Genomic DNA, 21,791 nt, shown 5'->3' with positions numbered 1-21,791 from the left:
TAGATGGAAATCACTTCGTATTATCTGAAAGCATGAACTGCAAGTCAGCAACCAGACAAACCATGTCCTCCTGGAATGGCTGCTGATAATGGTCATGGGAAGAATAATAGTGCTGTTCATATTCCTCATCATAGTCCTCCTTATCTTCTTGGCATTTCACAAGCAACTCGGAGGGACTGCGTGTGACCCCAAAGGGCCCATCATCCAAGTCTTCTTCCTCCAAGAGATTTAGGGGTGTCACCTTGTTGGAGAGGTGTGTTCAGGGGTTAAACAAGTTTTTGTGATGTTTTGCCATTTTTTCCTGACGTCAATGAGGCCGCCAACTCTGTCGCTAACATTTTATCAACTGTTGGCAGTGTAGTCGCGCCGTTATCACAGTCAGCAGGGTTATCGGCGTCGACAGAGGAGCCTTCGACAGTGTCGCCATCTATCAGATCAGGCAAATCTTCAGCTAGGCCATAGACGCGATATTGTAGATGCTGTTGATGTAGTTATCGAGGAGGAGGCGGTGGGCACAACGTAGTGCTTGTAGTGGTCGTCGATAATGAACGTATACATTTTAGTCGTCGACGGCGCGAACGACGATTTCTCATCGATGGTAGGGTTCTCGTCAACAATCTGTCGGCAGGCGGAGCCGAGGAAGGCTTTTTGAATGAGTGACTGATCTAAGGAGGTGGAGTAGGTAGCTCTGAGGATGGCCTTTTAGCCTTCTCTGAGGAGGCAGAAGGTTTCTCTCCTTCTTCGAAGAAGGAGGATCAGATTTGTGATTAGATTTTGAAGGACTGTGGCCTTTGCAAGACCTACGAGTGGTCTTTTTTAAGGCTTTTCTAGGCTGCTCAGAGGAGGGTCGGGAATGGTGTGATCTCTCCCTCTTATGGGATCTTCTAGAGGACGAAGAGGAGTCCTCACTATCAGAGTCCGAAACTTGCTCTTTTCTAGTTTTGAGCTTTTAAAGCTAGATAAGCAACCTTCCTTCTCCATCCTTCAAAGTTTTGGTTGAAAAGGTATGACATACCTTACAGTCCTTGGCAGAATGATCCGAGTAGAGGCAATAAATGCAGTCATAGTGCGGGTCTTCAGAGTGTAATCTCTTTTTACAGCAGGTATTGCACGCTATGAAGAGACTTTTCTTCTCCTCTTCTGACTTGATGGTAAAGATTAAGTCAGATTTCTATGGAGGAAAACACTGTGGGCAGAAGGTAAATACTTCCACAGTACCAATATATTGGAATTATTCTTTTTACAAAGTAGGAAATAAGTGAGCAGAGCTCATTGGAGACTCCCTAGCATGACGTACAGTAGAAAACCTGAGGGACTGGAGCTTCTCTCAGGAGTGTTCTAGAGGGCACAAGCAGCCGGATTGGCTGAAGTATAATTTTGGTCTCTTTTTTAAACAGACTATGATAAGTTGCAACATTGAAGGGCTGAAGGCCTTTATGCTCTATCTTTAATATTGTATTACTAATTATGGTACCGGGTTACTCCAATACTGGAGTACCCAAGTTCAGCAAGCATCTCTAAATCACTGTATATAACATAAATTTGAAAGACGCTTCTTGAGCCACATATGATGTAAAGAGAGTTCTTACCTGCATACCAGCATCTTGAGTTTCCTTCCTCCATTTTCTCAACCCAAGCCTCGTTCCAGGAGTGGGCAAAGTCAATGAGCAAGACCAACTGAATGAGGATGAAGCAGAAGGCACCAGACATTCCCACATAGAACCACACTGAAAACCCAAAAAAACTCCATTAAGAACAAGAGGAAACTTCACACTTGAAATTAATCAAATTACAACAAACATTATCTTTAAGCACAGAGCCATACTGAGCATAACTTTAGAAAGAACCCTAAAAAGGTCATGGCCCGAAAGTACACTTCTAAGCACATTTGGATTATCTCACCTACGAGCTAGTTCCATCAAGGGTGCCTGCCTGTGCATGCATGCACCATACGATTTCCAAGTATGCAAGGTCTCTGCAGAAGTGGCAAGAGAAAGACTTCCTTAGCTTTTTTCTTCTAAAAGAAGAAGTGGTGCTAAAGGAGGCTTTTTCTTGGTGCGCACATTGGAGGCGAAGGAAATCCAGTGAGCAGCATTTTATCTCCACAACAACTTTCATGGGGGCCATTCATAGAAGTGTGACTACGGGAGCAGGCAGCTATTTGCAATGTCACCTGCTCTCCGCCTGGAATGAAGTGTATTTATCTTAATGCACTTAACACCTTTCCATGTCCTTTGGATGCTTTCAATATTGCCAGGCGATACTGGTTTACTCGAAAAGGTGATATAGCCATGTTCAGTTCTTTAAGTGAGCTGTTCCTGCCAGTGTGGAGAACCAACAGTAATTGAAAACTAACTTTGAAACAGCTCTTTACCTGGCCCTATATTTACGTTCTTAACTTTACAAGCAAAACAACTGATCGAATTTTCAACAATGGTTTAAAAATCCTCAACATTTTAAATGTCAGTGATGCAGACCCTTTTAAAATTCCTGTTTTACCTCATCTTGCATAGTCTAAGAATAGTTGTTTTTTCTCCAGTTGTTGCATTCCTGTAGTTTGTTTCAAACAACATTTTGGCTTTGTATATCGCATACTGTTAAGTGAGTCACTTCCAGAAAGTACGCATATACCTAGGTGTGGATGGGTGTTCCTGCCGGGGCACAACTGAGACCTCTGTAAATTAAGCTGATGGCAGAGTGAATTGTGCCTGGTACTGGATCAGGTATTCAGATTCATACCAACGTAATGCATGGCCTTTCAGCAGAGAGCAACGGTCACACATGGTCAAAACGTAATTACCATTTTATGTGAAAGTTTGTGAAGGAGGTATGCACAGCTTTGAAATGTTGACCGCATCATAGTAAAAGAAAATGCTGACTTGAATAAGAAGTGACATCACAAAGTGCATGCATTAGGACTGAGTGAAAAGACAGAGATGAAGGTCAAGGTGATGATGTGTAAGAAATGCAGATGGAGGACTTCAGAAAGATGTGAGGAGGAAAAAAAGCAAACGTATCGAACAGGTGAGCGATTATGAAAGAAAGTGTTGTGAAGGAGAGAACGGGAGTGACTGAATACTCCAAGGACCACTATTCCTTCCACAGACCTTACAAATGTTTAATTCACAGTGTCATATTTTCAGCATTTAAACATTTTCCATTGTAATGATTTGCACCATTATTATTTTTACTCATTTATCTAACAGTACTAAACCAATAGGTCTGTCTTGTTTTGGGTGTTGTGCAATATGCCTTGATACAGTAACAGAAAACTAAGCGAGGCACCCAATAAAAGTGAGGAGGCATATTGGGTGAAGCACAGGATTCTAGTGGTCATGTTTTAAGCAAGCCCTTAATCACGTAGGCCAGGCCTCTTGGAAGAGGATTGCTACTTATACTTCTGTGCCAAGTCCCTTTTCAGAGGCTCCCAACCTTTATAACATCACTACAAGCACTGGGTGCATTAGTATATCAACAGGCTGAAGGAGAGATTCACATATATAGGTGAAAATAAAAGCCATCTCACATTAATGCGTTACACCATCGGGAGTCGCAAATATTTTACCAAAGGCCAAAAACTACAATATATGGTGTGACCAGGGGCTGCACTGATGCTACCGCGGTGAGGGTAGGAAGGTGGGAGGGGGGGGGGGGCAATAGGGGGGGGGGCCTGTGTTAGGTGGGCATAGGAGGAGCAAAGCATGTAAATGGTGAGAATTGAGTCGAATAGTTCTTTTGAGGGTTTCATGTCATACTGCCCTCTAAAATAAGCCACTAGTCTCTAGACAAGACAAATTTGAAAATACTGTTCTGTGGTGTCTAAGTTGCTATTCCTCTATCCTCCCATTGACTAAGCCTTCTCTGCTTGTTATCACTAGCGTTGGGATATCAAGCTTACTAAGGAAGTAACTGAAATTAAATATAATCTTAGTCTCACAATCTGTGTATGCCTTTAGTCTCTTCTCTGTAAACATAAGGAGTACTTAGAACCAGGCGCAGTTAACATGTAGTGTTTGTGATAAACAATTCTTGACAAAGTACCCATCAACAAGATGTGCAATTCATGTAGGAAGGCAACAAAAACCCCCAATCTCCACTACTACTTGTGGTACAGTAGGAACGTTTTAGTCACTGCACTAAGAGAAGACATTCATTACTGGCTTTACCACTTTGCCAAAATAAACTGGCTGTGAACTCTGAATTACAAGTCTGGGCCAGTTCCACAACACTTAATGAGTAAATTCCTACCGTAAGCATTACAGAGCATCCGCACATGGCTCGCCCAAATACTCTCGCTCAAGGACACAAGACTTGCTTCCCTTGAGGTCATGGCCCTCTAATCTTACCGCCTGCGTACGTACTAAAGTAGTTATCAAAATAAATAGATGTGTCAACTTTGAACTGGACTGGAATATATTAAATGCTATACAGGACTCTGTACCAGAAAAGTTACCATGTTCTGAACTGTGAAGCGCTCTGATACCCTACGGGGTAAAGTTCGCGATATACAAAACACTAAATAAATAAATACAGTGGCATTTTTTGGATGAAAGTAGTCCCCAGAGTTTCACCATCAGACCCCCTCGCAACCTAGTTGCTTTTTTATTACACCCAGCCATTTGCGTTTGCTCACCAGGGCGAGAACACCCAGTCTCCTAGACCACTCGCCAAAATGTGGTGTAGTTATGGACCTTGAAATAAAGAGCCCTGCAGTATAGTGTTAGTACTCCTGTTTTACCGAAGCTTTTGAGCACGATCAAATAATTTTATTCCTTTGCCTTGGTCTCCTGAATTCCCTTTATGTGACAGAGGTCGGTGAGGCACTGAAGGCTCAAGCCAAGCTTGAGCCAGATGCCTGGCTCTGGCTCTCAAGTTTCTCCTGGGTTTTCAAGCCCAAAACTAGCAGAACCTTCATGTGGGTTCTGTCTGCCACCCACGCTTTAACCTCATGCACCAAGCATTAACTTCTGATGTAAAAGGAGAGATACAGGTGTTCATCTAGAGGCTCATTTGCACTTTGAGAAACCAGAAAACCAAATGTGGGATCAATCCCAGATTCCCCGCTTGACCAAATCGTGTGATCCTAGGCTATGGTTTTATTTCCCCTGGTCTCCTTTTTCTTCATTATTACATACGAGAGCACCTTGAATTACATAGGTTCAGGATATGCACTGTACAAAATCTTCGACTTTCATTTAATAGACCTTAATGTGGTTTCATGTACATTAACAATGTAGGCACCATAGAGGGAGTATGTGACAACTCACTTGCCTCTAAGAAAGGTCTCTGAATGGATTGATATACAGACTTTAGAGAAATATATATACAGTTTTATAGAGGCTTATCATATTTTGGCGTACTTGTTGCATGATATCTTTAAACACGAAGGTGTTTTTAAAGATAAGGTGTGCAGGACACCCACACTGCTTTACGTTTACTTCAGTTAACGTGTAAATAAATATAAATGCTTGTCCATTTAACAACTTTCTAACTGTTAGTGCTCATTCAAGTAAACGGCAGCCCAGTGCTGCTGTTCACTAGAGAGTCGAAAGTAAAGTTCAAAAGGGCCGCAAGCCAACTCTTTACAATTACTTGATATCGAACAAACATATGGAGAAAGTCAGCTGCAGCCAAACAACATGGAGAACAATGGTAGTCATTTCAATTAAATAGCTCATTAATTTTTTTAAGTGGTGTCATAAGGGTGGTACATTATTCAGAAGAATAGTCGTCTAAGCAAAATTGCAGCTATCAATTTCTTTTTCATGCCGCTAAAATATAGTAAAATGCACCCTTTTGTTTTCATCTGCAAATAAATCTATGGTGTGACAACCACTATTGATTATGGTAGCTCACTCACTTGCTTACTTAGTGAGTTGTCACATGTCTTTGACACACATTGCCTTGGCTGCAATGCACATAAACCAATCACTGACGCACATAGGGTAAAAACAGGGAATGTTGCCTCAGCGGAACACGAAAGTTAAAGGATAGTAGAGTTCAGAAAGCTAGAAAGAATTGGGAAAGAGAAAGCTTCCTCTGCTACTTGGCAATGGCCTATATGGCAAGATGCAAGCATTGTTACTTGAACACTCTCAAGAAGTGAGTGAATGTGGGATTCCGCAGATGAAGTTGGAGAATGGCCCAAACCATTGTCTAATGATTGTGCATCCGTTAATGAAGCCTTCCCTCTATATTTATCAGTTTCTTTTGATTGTTTTTCTTCTTGTAGGCTTGGTAAATGTACAGCCCTAGACAGATGACACCTTCCTGGTACGAAGAACTATTTACAGAGGATAAAAAACAAAATCATTAAATGAGAACAAACCACCAGTTTCAACTTACCAGTAGTGAAGGGTCCATCTGGGATGAAAAAGGCACCAACTGTAATTGCAACTGCTGCAGCAAACTTGAAGAACCAGAATCTAGAAAAAGATAAGAGAACCAGTTACGCATTACAACAAATGCAAGGCTGTATTGGTTTGGGGGTGCGGCGCGAAATGGTAGTGTCCACGCATATTTTTATTGCACCAATCCACAAGTCTCTGCATTACAGCACACAATCTACCTCAACTATATGGAAGCTTCAATATATTCTGAACAGTCAGCTGCTAAAAATACAAACAAGCTTTAATATGTGCTTAAAGTTTCTAATAAAATACTGTCTCATCCTGCAAAACACTTTTCAGAATCACCAATGGGGATCCCTATATGATGCATCTATGAATTAGCTGACACCACATCACAATAACACCCATTATGCAGGTTGGGTGAAGTAGACTCCTGGAGTGTTGGGAAAGGCTAACTGGACCCTCATCCTGAGGATTTCTGCTCTGAATGGTTTTACATGAAATACAACTTTGGGAAAAATAGAACAGCATGTTTTCAACAAACCGAACAAAGGAGTATTAATGGATTCATTCTTCTCAGTAACCAACACGTTGTCAATTTACACACCTTGCTGTAACAGTAACATGTATGGCCTCAACACCAATTTTTTTACATATATAATTTTGCTTCCTTATGTTTGATTGCAGCATCTCCTGCATAGATGGGGGCCTCTACTAATGTAGTTGCACTACAAGAATTACCGATCTTGGGATCTAGTTTCATCCCCATTTCCCCCCCCCCCCCCCCCCAATTCACCATGTACCTACCCACCCACTGGGACAGACACTCCACTTTTAATTTTTTATAAGCTACACCCTTATAGATTTCAGTTATCGAAGCGCAGGAGCGGCCCATCAACAGGGGAGGGGGGTGGGGAATTTTCAAAAATGTGTATTACTTGTTAATCTTCGAATTCAGAAACTGATACACTTGATATGGTGGCAGGATGAGAAGAGTGATCATATCAGGACGCAGGCTGTTTAGCCCGGTCCCAGATGAGACCATACCAAGGTGGTACACGGTCAAATTGTGTAGTAATTGTATGCAATTAATTTCTACCACCCTGTATATATGTGATATCCTGCTACAAAGTTTGTAATTACTCGAATTGCCTACTTGCTTGTACTGTAATTGGAGAAACTGAATAAAAATAGTTTAAATATATATATATTTTTTTTAATTTTTTGAATGCAGCATCGAGCTCCTGTCCCAATAATCCTAACTAAATATCCAAAGAGCATCGGATATCTATACCTTTATTACATTAACAAAGTGTGCGTTTCTTCCTCAACAGTAGGGAAAGCAGTGCGAAATAACTGAACAATGCAGAGGATTTCATGAAAGGAACGTCACAATGAGGAGGAAAGGTAATCTAGAAGGTATACAGAATTTCAGGACCATGATGTGAATTAGGAATGTATGGTTCTAAAAAAAATGACGATGCTAATGGGTCTCGCCTTTGAAAGGCGTTAACTGTCCTTTTGGCTTTGCCAGTGCTGGTTACTGATACTGAGCGATACCAAAGGGGATGATGGACGGAGCGTTTGAGCAAATCAAACACTCACCCCCAGTCAACTTATCTGGGTTTAATCCATCATCATTCTTTAGCTCACTCCACCACCCCAGTTCAGACATGGCCATATGCAAATCAGTCTGACCCTGTGCCTCATGGGAACAGTTCAGCCCGAAATGCCAATCCATGTCTTCCCTGGACCCGAACCCGAAACCAGTCTACGGATGCTCGTATCCGGTCCAAGGAAGACATGGCTTGGCAGTTCGGGCTGGACTGTTCCCATGAGGCACAGGGTCAGACTGATTTGCATATGGTCATGTCTGAACTGGGGTGGTGGAGTTAGCTAAAGAATGATGATGGATTAAACCCAGATCAGTTGACTGGGGGTGAGTGTTTGATTTGCTCAAACGCTCCGTCCATCATCCCCTTTGGTTTCACTTTGTTCGCCCTAAGTTGGCAGGGTATGCCCAGCCATGGGTCCCTTGCTCACTTTGCCACTGGATTCAAGATGGCCTGACTGATGAGGGTTATGAACCAGAAACCGGTCCTAGGATGCTTGTTTCCGGTCCAGGGAAGACATGGCTTGGCAGTTCGGGCTGGACTGTTCTCATCAGGCACAGGGTCAGACTGATTTGCATATGCCCATGTCTAAACTGGGGTGGTGGAGTGAGCTAAAGAATGATGATGGATTAAACCCAAATCAGTTGACTGGGGGTGAGTGTTTGATTTGCTCAAACACTCAGTCCATCATCCCCTTTGGTTGCTGATACTGGGCAGCATAGGTAAAAAATTTAAATATAAAATAGGCAGCTCCGGCCTAATGTGATACGCGTACCAGTATCTCTCACCACTTGTATAAGTCACAAGACAGCAGCAACTATTTTTTTTATGTACTTTTAATTTACTGTTTTAAGATTTCAGAACTTGTGGTTTTAAATTGAAAAAATATAAAAAATGAGAAAGGGTTTTTAGAGTATGATCCAGATGACTCAGGTTTACTTTATAGTAAGTAAAAATGGGATTTGACTTTTGAACGGTAGTCATAAATTCCTTGTGTCTGTGACACTGCACTGTTAGCAATAATTTCCATTTCAATAGAGTGAGAAGTTTTGTAGCTTTTTTTATATCACCCTTTATTCGATTGAGTCTTATTTATGATACCGTGCAAAAGTGTTACCAGGTGATATATACATGCAAAGGTCTGTATTGCACATAATATTGGCATCCATGTATTTACTATCCATGAGCAATTAAGAGTTTAACAGTAACAATGGAACATGCAACTCGTAGTATTGGTATTGTGCATAAATTGTGTACAGTCCCATCCAGCAACGCATCTTTGGTTTCATTTGCTAAGAAAAATTCCATCCCCCATGTCCGCTGTCCTATTGGTACGCTAGTGACTTCTGTGGCCCTATGATATGCCTGTTGCGATTGAGTTGCCATTTAACCACGTGTTTTATACCTGTGAGCGGTATTGGTTTGAGTGTATGGGTCTGTGTGAGGTTTGCTACATTCTTCTTTCCATGGCCCTGTGCCCTCCTGACCTATGGTAGGGTAATGTGTGTCATGTAGTCTGACTGTCTGCTCAGGGGTGCATCTTGCAGATTTCACTTGTAGTGCCAACGACAGTGTATCCCACTCTGTGAATAGTGTCCTTTGTCCCATCTGTTTATGTATGAGTTTTCAAGTCATTGATTTCTGCAGTACTCCACTTTATCAGGTCCAGGTAATTGCATGTGTGTGGATAGCCACATACCACATAGAAAAAAATCCACCGAGGCGACTTGGCATCTTGAAAGTTTTGATGAAATTCCTGTGCACATTTTTGCCAGTCTCACCGGTGACAGGCAGGTGCAAAGTAAATAGTGGAGTAGCGTGTATTTGAACCTGGGATTCCTGCTGACAATTTTACTTTATTCCAGGACACGTCCCCACTCATTTTTAGGGGAAGCAGACTTTACAACGAAGGCTGAACAAAGAGCTACCTTTAAAACGAAGGCAGAACAACGACAACATCTTCACCACGAATGCATTTACAAAGATTTTTTTACAACGAGTATGCCTTTACCACGAATGCCTGAACCTTTAAATGTAAGTATTTTGGTAAGTATGAAAGATAAGTATAACGTGTATATATATTCACTTAAAAAACCATAGGTTTCACACAGGTTATAGTTAGGTGGATATTTCACTCGTAAAAAACCAATGAAATTCCCCTGTTATAGTTAGTTCAGATAACTATAACTCGCGCGCCCGCAATCCACTGCTCATGACGTCACATATTACATCACTCATGACATGGTCAGTGGCATCACTCATGACATCACTGATGACATCATCCATGTGATAGAGTGGCGGTCGCGCGAGTTATAGTTATCTGAACTAACTATAACGGGGGAATTTCATTGTTTTTTTACGAGTGAAATATCCACCTAACTATAACCTGTGTGAAACCTATGGTTTTTTGAGTGAATTTGTACGGTTTTTTAAATGCTAAGTTATGTATTTATGAAAAAAAAAATTTCAAGGTTTTTCACCGTGCGCGCACCGTGCGCGCACCCCGCGATTTTTTTCAAAAAAATTAAAATGTTTTTTTGCCCCTTGGGGGGGTCCTTCTGTGACCCCCTGACAAAGGCTAGGGGGTCAGGAACTCTCTTCCCTGCCCCCTTTTCATGTTGCCACCTTTTTTCCCCCTTTCCTTTTCAGTGCGAGAGACAAAATGGCGGCCGACACTTCCTGATTTCGACCGATTCGAATGTTTACCGACATCTAACAACCAATCAGAATTTCGCTCGCGCACGGCACCGTGCGCGCACAGTGCGCGCGTATAGATATTTATATGCTTTTAAATGCTATTTTCTCAGGAAATACTGAACAGATTGACACCAGACCTGCAAAAGGCACTTCCCTGACCTGAGGACTACCTCTCTGCCAAATTTCAAGTAATTCTGTTCAGCCGTTCGGGCTGTACCTTCGACTAAAGGTCCTATGGAAAAATGCATGGGGAAAACGCGTTTTGGGACCCCCCTTTTTTCTCGGCCCCCGCTTGACGAATCACCCCGAGACTTTCAGGGTAGGAGCTGAGCAGAGCGCCCCATTTGTTTTGAAAATTTCGCGAGGATTCGTCAACTGGCGCCAAAGTTATTCAAAATAGAATTTTGAGATTTCCTCTGGAAACACGATCCTAACTATAACTATCTACTGGCGACCGTTTTTGGGTGGCAAGGGTAATTTTAGGCATTAGGGTGGGTGCGGTTTTCGGGTGGCAAGGGTAGTTTTAGGATTTAAGGTGGGTATGGGTTTTTGGGATTGCAAGGGTATTTTTAGGGTGGGTATGGGTTTTTGGGTGGAAAGGAATTTTTAGGGTTTAGGGTGGGTATAGGTTTTTTTTGGGGGGGAAGGGAATTTTTAAGGTTTGGGGTGGGTGTAGGTTTTTGGGTGGAAAGGGAACTTATAACATTAAAAGGGAGTATAGGGGTGTTTGTGTATAATATATATATTACCTACTGGCGGTCGCCAGTAGGTAGTTATAGTTAGGACCCTGTTTCCATAGGAAAACCGCAACATTCTATTTGGAATAACTTTGGCGCCGGTCGACGAATCCTCGCGAAATTTTCAAAACTAATGGGGCGCTACGCTCCGCTCCTACCCTGAAAGTCTCGGGGGGATTCGTCAAGCGGGGGCTGAGAAAAAAGGGGGGTCCCAAAACGCATTTTTCCCATGCATTTTTCCATAGGACCTTTAGACACAGCTACAGCCCGAACGGCTGAACAGAGTTACTTGAAATTTGGCAGAGAGGTAGTCCTCAGGTCAAGGAAGTGCCTTTTGTAGGTCTGGTGTAAATCTGTTCAGTAGTTCCTGAGAAAATAGCATTTAAATCAATATATATATCTGTGGCAGCTTACGGTAAGCTTACCGTACGCGTACGGTGCCGTGCGCGAGCGCGAATCTGATTGGCTCTTAGATCTTAGTAAACATTCGAATCGGTCGAAACCAGGAAGTGGCGGCCGCCATTTTCTCTCTCGCACTCTGAGGGGGGGTTAAAAAACAAAGGCCAAAAACATGTAAAGGGGCTGTTTAGACAGCTCCTAAGCACCTAGCCATGTTGAGGGAGTCCTCAAAGATCCCCCAAGGCCAAAAACCGAATTTAAATTTTTTCGATAATTTCGCCGATTACGCTTACCGTACGCGTACGGTAAAAATTAATAAAAAAAAAAAAATATCCATACTCTCCCCACCCTATGTGCAAATGGTGCCCGAAGGGCACCATTTGTGCATGTCATAGTACGGTTGTTAAAAATTAAAATATTACCTTTCACAACGAAGCGCATCATATGTCCTCCATGTGCGCACGGTGCGCGAAGCGCATCGTGCGTACATGGCCCATCTAGCGTGACGTGGGCACGCGGTGCGCGTAGCGCACCGCGTGCCCACCGTGCGTGCACGGCACTAACTGCGTAAAGTGGGCGCGCGGTGCGCAAAGCGCACCGCATGCTCACTGTGTGCGCACGGTGCGTGAAGCGCACCGTGCGCGCACGAAATGAACTGTGTTAAGTGGGCGCGCATGCCACGAATGGCGTAAAGTAACTTAGCATTTAAAAAACCGTACAAATTCACTGAAAAAACCATAGGTTTCACACACGTTATAGTTAGGAATTAGCATTTAAAAAACCTTGCAAATTCAGTGAAAAAACCATAGGTTTCACACATGTTATAGTTAGCTGGAAATTTTACTGATAAAAAACCAATGAAATTCCCCCGTTATAGTTAGTGCAGGCAACTATAACTCACGCGACCGCAATCTTCTGCTGATGCCAATACTGTATTTAGACACTTATTTGCCCATGTCTTCTTCCATTAAATTTTAGCTATACATATATTACAAATATTTTTTTTTCATAAAGACACATATGTCATCAGCAGAGGATTGCGCTCGCGTGAGTTATAGTTGCCTGCACTAACTATAACGGGGGAATTTCATTGGTTTTTTATCAGTAAAATTTCCAGCTAACTATAACATGTGTGAAACCTATGGTTTTTTCACTGAATATATATATATATATATATATATATATATATATATATATATATATATTACCTACTGGCGGTCGCCAGTAGGTAGTTATGGTTAGGACCCTGTTTCCATAGGAAAACCGCAACATTCTATTTGGAATAACTTTGGCGCCGGTCGACGAATCCTCGCGAAATTTTCAAAATAGGTGGGGCGCTACGCTCCGCTCCTACCCTGAAAGTCTCGGGGGGATTCGTCAAGCGGGGGCTGAGAAAAAAGGGGGGTCCCAAAACGCGTTTTTCCCATGCATTTTTCCATAGGACCTTTAGACACAGCTGCAGCCCGAACGGCTAAACAGAGTTACTTGAAATTTGGCAGAGAGGTAGTCCTCAGGTCAAGGAAGTGCCTTTTGTAGGTCTGGTGTAAATCTGTTCAGTAGTTCCTGAGAAAATAGCATTTAAATCAATATATATATATCTGTGGCAGCTTACGGTGCGCTTACGGTAAGCTTACCGTACGCGTACGGTGCCGTGCGCGAGCGCGAATCTGATTGGCTGTTAGATCTTAGTAAACATTCGAATCGGTCGAAACCAGGAAGTGGCGGCCGCCATTTTCTCTCTCGCACTCTGAGAGGGGGTTAAAAAACAAAGGCCAAAAACATGTAAAGGGGCTGTTTAGACAGCTCCTAAGCACCTAGCCATGTTGAGGAAGTCCCCAAAGATCCCCCAAGGCCAAAAACGGAATTTAAATTTTTTCGATAATTTCGCAGATTACGCTTACCGTACGTGTACGGTAAAAATTATTAAAACAATAAAAATATCCATACTCTCCCCACCCCATGCGCAAAAGGTGGCCGAAGGGCACCATTTGTGCATGGCATATAACATTTGTGAAAAATTAAAATATTACCTTTCACAACGAAGCGCATCATATGTCCTCCATGTGCGCACGGTGCGCAAAGCGCATCTTGCGTACATGGCCCATCAAGCGTAACGTGGGCACGCGGTGCGCATAGCGCACGGCGTGCCCACCGTGCGTGCACGGCACTAACTGCGTAAAGTGGGCGCGCGGTGCGCGAAGCGCACCGCGTGCTCACTGTGCGCGCACGGTGCGCGAAGCGCACGGTGCGCGCACGGAACGACCTGCGTTAAGTGGGCGCGCACGCCACGAATGGCGTAAAGTAACTTAGCATTTAAAAAACCGTACAAATTCACTGAAAAAACCATAGGTTTCACACACGTTATAGTTAGGAATTAGCATTTAAAAAACCTTGCAAATTCAGTGAAAAAAACATAGGTTTCACACACGTTATAGTTAGCTGGACATTTTACTGATAAAAAACCAATGAAATTCCCCCGTTATAGTTAGTGCAGGCAACTATAACTCACGCGACCGCAATCCTCTGCTGATGACATATGTGTCTTTATGAAAAAAAAATATTTGTAATATATGTATAGCTAAAATTTAATGGAAGAAGACATGGGCAAATAAGTGTCTAAATACAGTATTAGCATCAGCAGAGGATTGCGGTCGCGTGAGTTATAGTTGCCTGCACTAACTATAACGGGGGAATTTCATTGGTTTTTTATCAGTAAAATGTCCAGCTAACTATAACATGTGTGAAACCTATGGTTTTTTCACTGAATATATATATATATATATATACACTTAAAAAACCATAGGTTTCACACATGTTATAGTTAGCTGTACATTTCACTCGTAAAAAACCAATGAAATTCCACGTTATAGTTAGATCAGGTAACTATAACTTGCGCGCCCACAATAAACTGCTGATGACGTCACATTTTACATCACTCATGACATGGTCAGTGACATCACTCTTCACATCAATGATGACATCTGAAATGACACATTGTGGATTGCGGTCGCGCAAGTTATAGTTACCTGATCTAACTATAACGTGGAATTTTTATTGGTTTTTTTACGAGTGAAATGTACAGCTAACTATAACATGTGTGAAACCTATGGTTTTTTAAGTGAATTTGCAAGGTTTTTTAAATGCTAATTCCTAACTATAACGTGTGTGAAACCTATGGTTTTTTCAGTGAACTTGTACGGTTTTTTAAATGCTAAGTTATGTATTTATTTATTTTTTTTTTTCTGGTTTTTCACCGTGCGCACACCCTGCGTTCATACCGTGCGCGCCTCGCCTTTTTTTACACAGTTACAATTTTTTTTTCTCCCTTGCGGGTCCTTCAATTTATTTAATAAATGTGATTGTTATTTTTTTTTTTTTTTTGCCGTGCGCTTACCGTACGCGCACTCCGCGATTTTTTTAAAAAAATTATTAAATGTATTTTTCGTACTTTTTGGTCCTTCGTGGACCCCCTGACAAACGCTAGGGGGTCTGCAACTCTCTTCGTTGCCCCCTTTTCACGTTATCCACCTTTGTTTTTCAGTGCGAGAGACAGAAAATGGCGGCCGACACTTTCTGATTTCGACCGATTCGAATGTTTACAGTCATGTAACCACCAATCAGAATTGAGCTCGCGCACGGCACCGTACGCGTACGGTAAGCTTACCGTAAGCGCACGGAGATATATATATTGCTTTAAATGATTTTTTCTCAGGAACTACTGAACAAATTTACACCAGACCTACAAAAGGCACTTCCTTGACCTTATGGCTACCTCTCTGCCAAATTTCAAGTAATTCTATTCAGCCGTTCGGGCTGTAGCTGTGTCTAAAGGTCCTATGGAAAAATGCATGGGGAAAACGCGTTTTGGGACCCCCCCTTTTTCTCAGCCCCCGCTTGATGAATCACCCCGAGACTTTCAGGGTAGGAGCTGAGCGGAGCGCCCCATTAGTTTTGAAAATTTCGCGAGGATTCGTCAACCGGCGCCAAAGTTATTCCAAATAGAATTTTGAGATTTCCTATGGAAACACGGTCCTAACTATAACTATCTACTGGCGACCGCCAGTAGATAATGTTGTTAATACTTATCAATATTGACAATTATATATATAATTTTACAATGCATAGGTCTTTAGCATGCATGCCTTTACCACGAAATTTCAGTTTTTTACAGGTACATACAAACCCATTACACATACTATATATATACACACATATATATATATATATATATATATATATACACACATACACACACACACACACACCAGCACTCCCGGGAACAGTGTCCAGATTTTATTAAGAGGACAAATTCACAGCAAAACGCGTTTCGGCTACCGCCTTTGTCAATTGCAAGCGGCGTCGTCTGCCCCTCAAGAAAATCAGAATACACGCAACCAAGATCGATTTATTCAGATTCGCAAGAAAAATTAAACTTATGAAATATTTCAAAGGGAAGAAACCTATACAAGGGAAAGGAACAACAACGAGTGACATGGAGAACCTCACAGCTGGCGACTTAGAGGTATTGGCGGTCATGGAAGATCTCCAACATGAAGGTGATCCCAGACTATTGATCCCAAAGAAAGTGACGGATCAACCAGAGATAATGCAAATTAATCCTGGCAGTCCATTCAAACCTACATCTAGATTTGTTCCGATGATGCCGGCTGATTCCATCGACGTATTTACTGAGGTAGTGACGAAAGATCTGGTTAAACTACGAGGAAGGAACAATTACAGTAGAAGGATGGGCAATATCACTGAGAGGCAAAAACAGGCGATTAAGGATCTACAGAATGACAAATCCATTGTCTGTAAACCATCTGATAAGGGAGGTAATGTCGTTTTGATGACATTTGAGTATTATCAAAAGGAAGCACTAAATCAACTCAATGATAAACTCAGTTATACTAAGATAACACACAAGGAGTTCGAAAGCAGCATAGTGTCTTATCAGAATCTTTTAAACAAATGGTATCATAAAGGAATGCTATCCAAAGAGGAGTACGGTTTTTTGGAATGCAAACATCCGAAATTACCGACATTTTACCACCTTCCTAAATTACATAAAGATCCCTCAAACCCTCCTGGTCGCCCCATTGTTTCCTCCCTAGGCAGTCTAACTGAACATATGTCTAAATTTGTAGATTTTTTCTTGTCAGAATCTGTCACCAAATTGGCTTCCTACATCAAGGATACTAAGGACTTTTTGAAACAAGTGGAAAATATACATTGGGAAGATGATTATGTGATGATGACTCTTGACATATCTAGTCTGTATACTAGTATTAATCATGATCAAGGAATCGAGGCAGTTCAGTATTTTTTGGACAATCGCTCAATCAACCTGGCAGAACACAATATCATGTTAACCGAGTTTGTAGGATTTTGTTTGTGTAACAATATTTTCTTGTTTCAGGATGTCTTGTTCAAACAAATACGGGGTACTGCGATGGGGACCTGCTTCGCCCCCAGCTACGCGAACTTGTTCGTGGGCTGGTGGGTGGAGCAGGTGGCCTGGACGGAGACCAATGTATATTGGACTGAGAAAGTGATCAGTTGGACAAGATACATTGATGATTTGTTTATTGTCTTCAAAGGTACTGAACAAATAGCAAGCGACTTTGTTGGAATACTTAATAGCAATAATCTTAACCTCAGATTCACAGGAGATACAAGTAAGAAATCTGTGAATTACCTGGATCTAGTGGTGTTCCCCGTGGAAGGTAGACTGTGCACTCGCTTGCATAGAAAACCGACCGCGGGTAACTCCGTGCTACATGCCCGAAGTTGCCATTCGGAAAAGACCATAACTAGTATCCCGTATGGCGAACTTCTTAGGATCCAGCGGAATTGTTCCCTTGATAGTGATTATCAATTGGCAGCAAGAGAGAGCATGAATAGATTCAGGATGAGAGGTTACCACAAAGATATCCTTGACGAAGCAATCAAAAAAGCGGAAGCTAAATCTAGATTTGACTTGATTAAAGATGAAGATCACAGTACTAGACCAGAGAAAGAAGGTGACAATAATTTCAGGATAATTACTGATTACTCTGAGGATGCCCAGGTCATCAGGAAGATATTTAGAAAGAATTGGCACATTCTGGAATCAGATCCTGTAATAGGTAGAGACATGCCCAAAGCACCACTCTTGACATTCAGGAGAGCGAGAACATTGCGCGATGACTTATTACAGACCCATTGCAATAAAGAGAGGACAATATTACCTTTTGGAAAAATCACAGGGTTTTATCCATGTCTCAAATGTAGGGCATGTAAAAACAGTAAGAAGACCACTCACTATAAAGTTCCTGGTCTACAATATCCCAAAAAGATTAACAAGTTAATGAACTGTAACACCGGTTTCACTGTCTACTGTCTGGTCTGCCCTTGTGGCCTGCGCTACATAGGGAGTACTATACACCCCACAAAGGTACGCATTATAGAACACGAGGGACATTAATAATAAAGATGTATCGTATCCAGTCGCAAGACACTTTGAATCATTCCATCAGAGCAACAGGGATCTGTTGAGCTTCTTCTGTCTGGATCATGTACCATTGAATGTGAGAGGGGGTGGCAGACAGCTACAATTGAGAAGACTTGAATCCAGATACATTATTGATATTCAGACCAAGATGACACTTGGCTTGAATAGTGGGGAAGAGTTGGCTGTCCACCTGTAGCTGAAATCTGTGTGTATGGAGCTTCTGTTTTCTGTTATAATGTGTTTATTAGACATATGATTTTCAACACATGGCAGTATTTAAATACCCATCCAGGGTGAAATGAGAAGGTTAAAATTTCTGTTAACCATTATGAATGCCCATACAGGGCGTGATATGTATTGTAAGCAAGTATGATTTTGCATGTTTAATAATGGCTGCCATTTCGGACTGAAGTAAGTCCTATGTTGATGTCTATGACATAAGTAAAGTATTTATGTCCATTGGAAGTCGACGCCGCTTGCAATTGACAAAGGCGGTAGCCGAAACGCGTTTTGCTGTGAATTTGTCCTGTTAATAAAATCTGGACACTGTTCGGGAGTGCTGGTGTATTTGTGTACCTGGAGCCTTGACTGTACGCGGTGTCCGTCACCGCGTTGAAAGCACCCGATCGCGAGTGAAGGGACTGAGACGGAAGGTTGAGCTGGAGATATATAGATATATATATATATATATCCATCAAAAGTTGCCTGTGACAGGAGTGACCAAACAAGAAGGTACCCATGATTAAGTGCGCTCTGGCACGAAACGCGTTGGGGAGGACTGAATAATTTGCGTGGCAATATGCTGTATTCCCTCTACTCGCTCCATTAAAGAAGTGGCTTACACCTACCTTCTTGTTTGGTCACTCCTGTCACAGGCAACTTTTGATGGATATATATATATATATATATATATATATAGATATATATATATTTTATCTACTGGCGGTCGCCAGTAGATAGTTATAGTTAGGACCCTCTTACCATAGGAAATCCGCAACATTCTATTTTGAATAACTTTGGCGCCGGTCGACGAATCCTCGCAAAATTTTCAAAATAGGTGAGGCGTTGAGCTCCGCTCCTACCCTGAAAGTCTCGGGGGGATTCGTCAAGCGGGGGCTGAGATAAAAGGGGGGTCCCAAAACGCGTTTTTCCCATGCATTTTTCCATAGGACCTTTAGACAGAGCTACAGCCCGAACGGCTGAACAGAATTTAATGAAATTTGGCAGAGAGGTAGTCCTCAGGTCAAGGAAGTGCCTTTTGTAGGTTTGGTGTAAATCTGTTCAGTAGATTCTGAGAAAATAGCCTTTAAATCAATATATATATCTGAGCCAGCTTACGGTGCGCTTACCGTACGCGTACGGTGACGTGCGCGAGCGCGATTCTGATTGGCCGTTAGATCTGAGTAAACATTCGAATCGGTCGAAACCAGGAAGCGGCGGCCGCCATTTTCTCTCTCGCACTCTGACAGGGGGTTGAAAAACAAAGTGCAAAAACATGTAAAGGGGCTGTTTAGACAGCTCCCAAGCACCTAGCCATGTCGAGGCAGTCCCCAACGATCCCCCAAGAGAAAAAAGGAAAGCGAAATTTTTTCGAAAATTTCGCCGATTACGCTTACCGTACGGTAATAAATAATAAAAAAAAAAAAAAAAATCCACATTCTCCCCACCCCGTGTCCAAATCGAGCCCGAAGGGCACCATTCGTGCATGGCTTATTACAGCAAAACAAAACATATATTTTACCTGTCACAACGATGCTCATCATATGTCCTCCATGTGCGCACGGTGCGCGAAGCGCATCGTGCGTTCATGGCCCATCTAGCGTAACGTGGGCACGCGGTGCGCAAAGCGCACCGCGTGCTCACTGTGCGCGCACGGTGCGCGCACGGAACGAACTGCGTTAAGTGGGCGCGCACGCCACAAATGGCGTAAAGTAACTTAGCATTTAAAAAAACGTACAAATTCACTGAAAAAACCATAGGTTTCACACACGTTATAGTTAGGAATTAGCATTTAAAAAACCTTGCAAATTCACTGAAAAAACCATAGGTTTCACACATGTTATAGTTAGCTGGACATTTTACTGATAAAAAACCAATGAAATTCCCCCGTTATAGTTACTGTAGGCAACTATAACTCACGCGACCGTAATCCTCTGCTGATGACATATGTGTCTTTATGAAAAAAAAATATTTGTAATATATGTATAGCTAAAATTTAATGGAAGAAGACATGGACAAAAAAGTGTCTAAATACAGTATTAGCATCAGCAGAGGATTACGGTCGCGTGAGTTATAGTTGCCTACAGTAACTATAACGGGGGAATTTCATTGGTTTTTTATCAGTAAAATGTCCAGCTAACTATAACATGTGTGAAACCTATGGTTTTTTCAGTGAATATATATATATATAGGTTTATGTTTACCTGTAAAATAGATACATTAATGGAGTAAAGGCAATCGTGGTAAAGGCATAGTAGTTGGTTGTTGTTCCACCATACAACCCTTTTTCAGAGATGTCTTCCTCCAGTTGTTGCTCCCATTTGTTTTTTAGAGCATGCATAGGTTTATAAAAGGCTGGGGCCAGTGCCAGATGTAGGCAGGTCCCTACGCTGTACTCTGTGCGTCAACATAGTAGTCAGGGCCGCCAACTTAGTTTGTTCCAGTAAGACATTTCCCCATGTGTCGTTTATCACTTTCTGTACTTCATTACAGGTCAAAAATTGTCCTATGCAGGACATGGTCTTCCACCAGGCGGTCAAAGGAGATGAATTTGCCCTCGGAGAATAGGTTGCCAATCGTGGTGATCTCTGCCTGGTGCATGTTTATATGATGGGGCTAGTGGATTACGTCGCCATTTGTGGTGGCACCCAGATCGGGAAGTCTGGCGAGTACGCTGTGCTTACTTCCAGTGTTCTGATGTAGGCGTCCCAACAGGCCTTGACAGCCCCAAGTGTGCAGGGATAGGAGCGTTTTGGCTTGCCGTTGTGCAGCACTCACAGAAAGTTTCCTTTCCCAAAGATGTGACTTATGTCTAATCTTTCAGACTCTGTCTCTAACACCAGCCACCTTGCCAGCCACACTAGTTGAGCTGCCATGTAATAGGACTCCAGATTAGATACCCCCATTCCACCCTCAGCCAGTGGGCACATCACTTTGTTTATTATCAGACATCTGCGTGTAGTTCCCCAGATCAGGTTTCAAAGTATGGACGATGGTTCACAGGAAAAGGCTTTAAGGCAAGTTCATAAAGGGATCTAGAAGTCAGGGGAGAGTTATCATTTTTGTGGTAGCCACTCGCCAGAGAGTAGAGAGCGGGAGATTGTACCACACAGGAATGGATTGACAGATCTTGGACACACTTTTACCCAAGCGGTACCCTTCAGGTCATGATATGTGTGGTAGATTTGGACACCTAAATACTTAAACGTGGTGGGCTCCCATTTAAAAGAGTCTCTTGGGGAAAGGGGACGGTCTTCTAGGCACTTGCTTTTAAGTGAGAGCA

General features: G+C 42.3%; 1 protein-coding gene across 1 annotated transcript in view; it reads right to left on the bottom strand.

The window, feature by feature from the left end:
* SERINC1 (serine incorporator 1) overlaps positions 1–21,791 on the bottom strand; it is a 197,430-nt gene that overhangs the window by 112,297 nt on the left and 63,342 nt on the right. The window contains exons 4-5 of the mRNA XM_085611269.1: positions 6,346–6,425; positions 1,590–1,727 (exon numbers count right to left, since the gene is read on the bottom strand). Of these exons, the coding sequence (XP_085467395.1) occupies positions 1,590–1,727; positions 6,346–6,425 (218 nt within the window). The remainder of the gene's footprint in view (positions 1–1,589; positions 1,728–6,345; positions 6,426–21,791) is intronic.

Source organism: Triturus cristatus, chromosome 6, assembly GCF_964204655.1.
Source record: "Triturus cristatus chromosome 6, aTriCri1.1, whole genome shotgun sequence".
NCBI lineage: Eukaryota > Metazoa > Chordata > Amphibia > Caudata > Salamandridae > Triturus > Triturus cristatus.
This window is presented reverse-complemented; position numbering and strand designations above follow the sequence as displayed.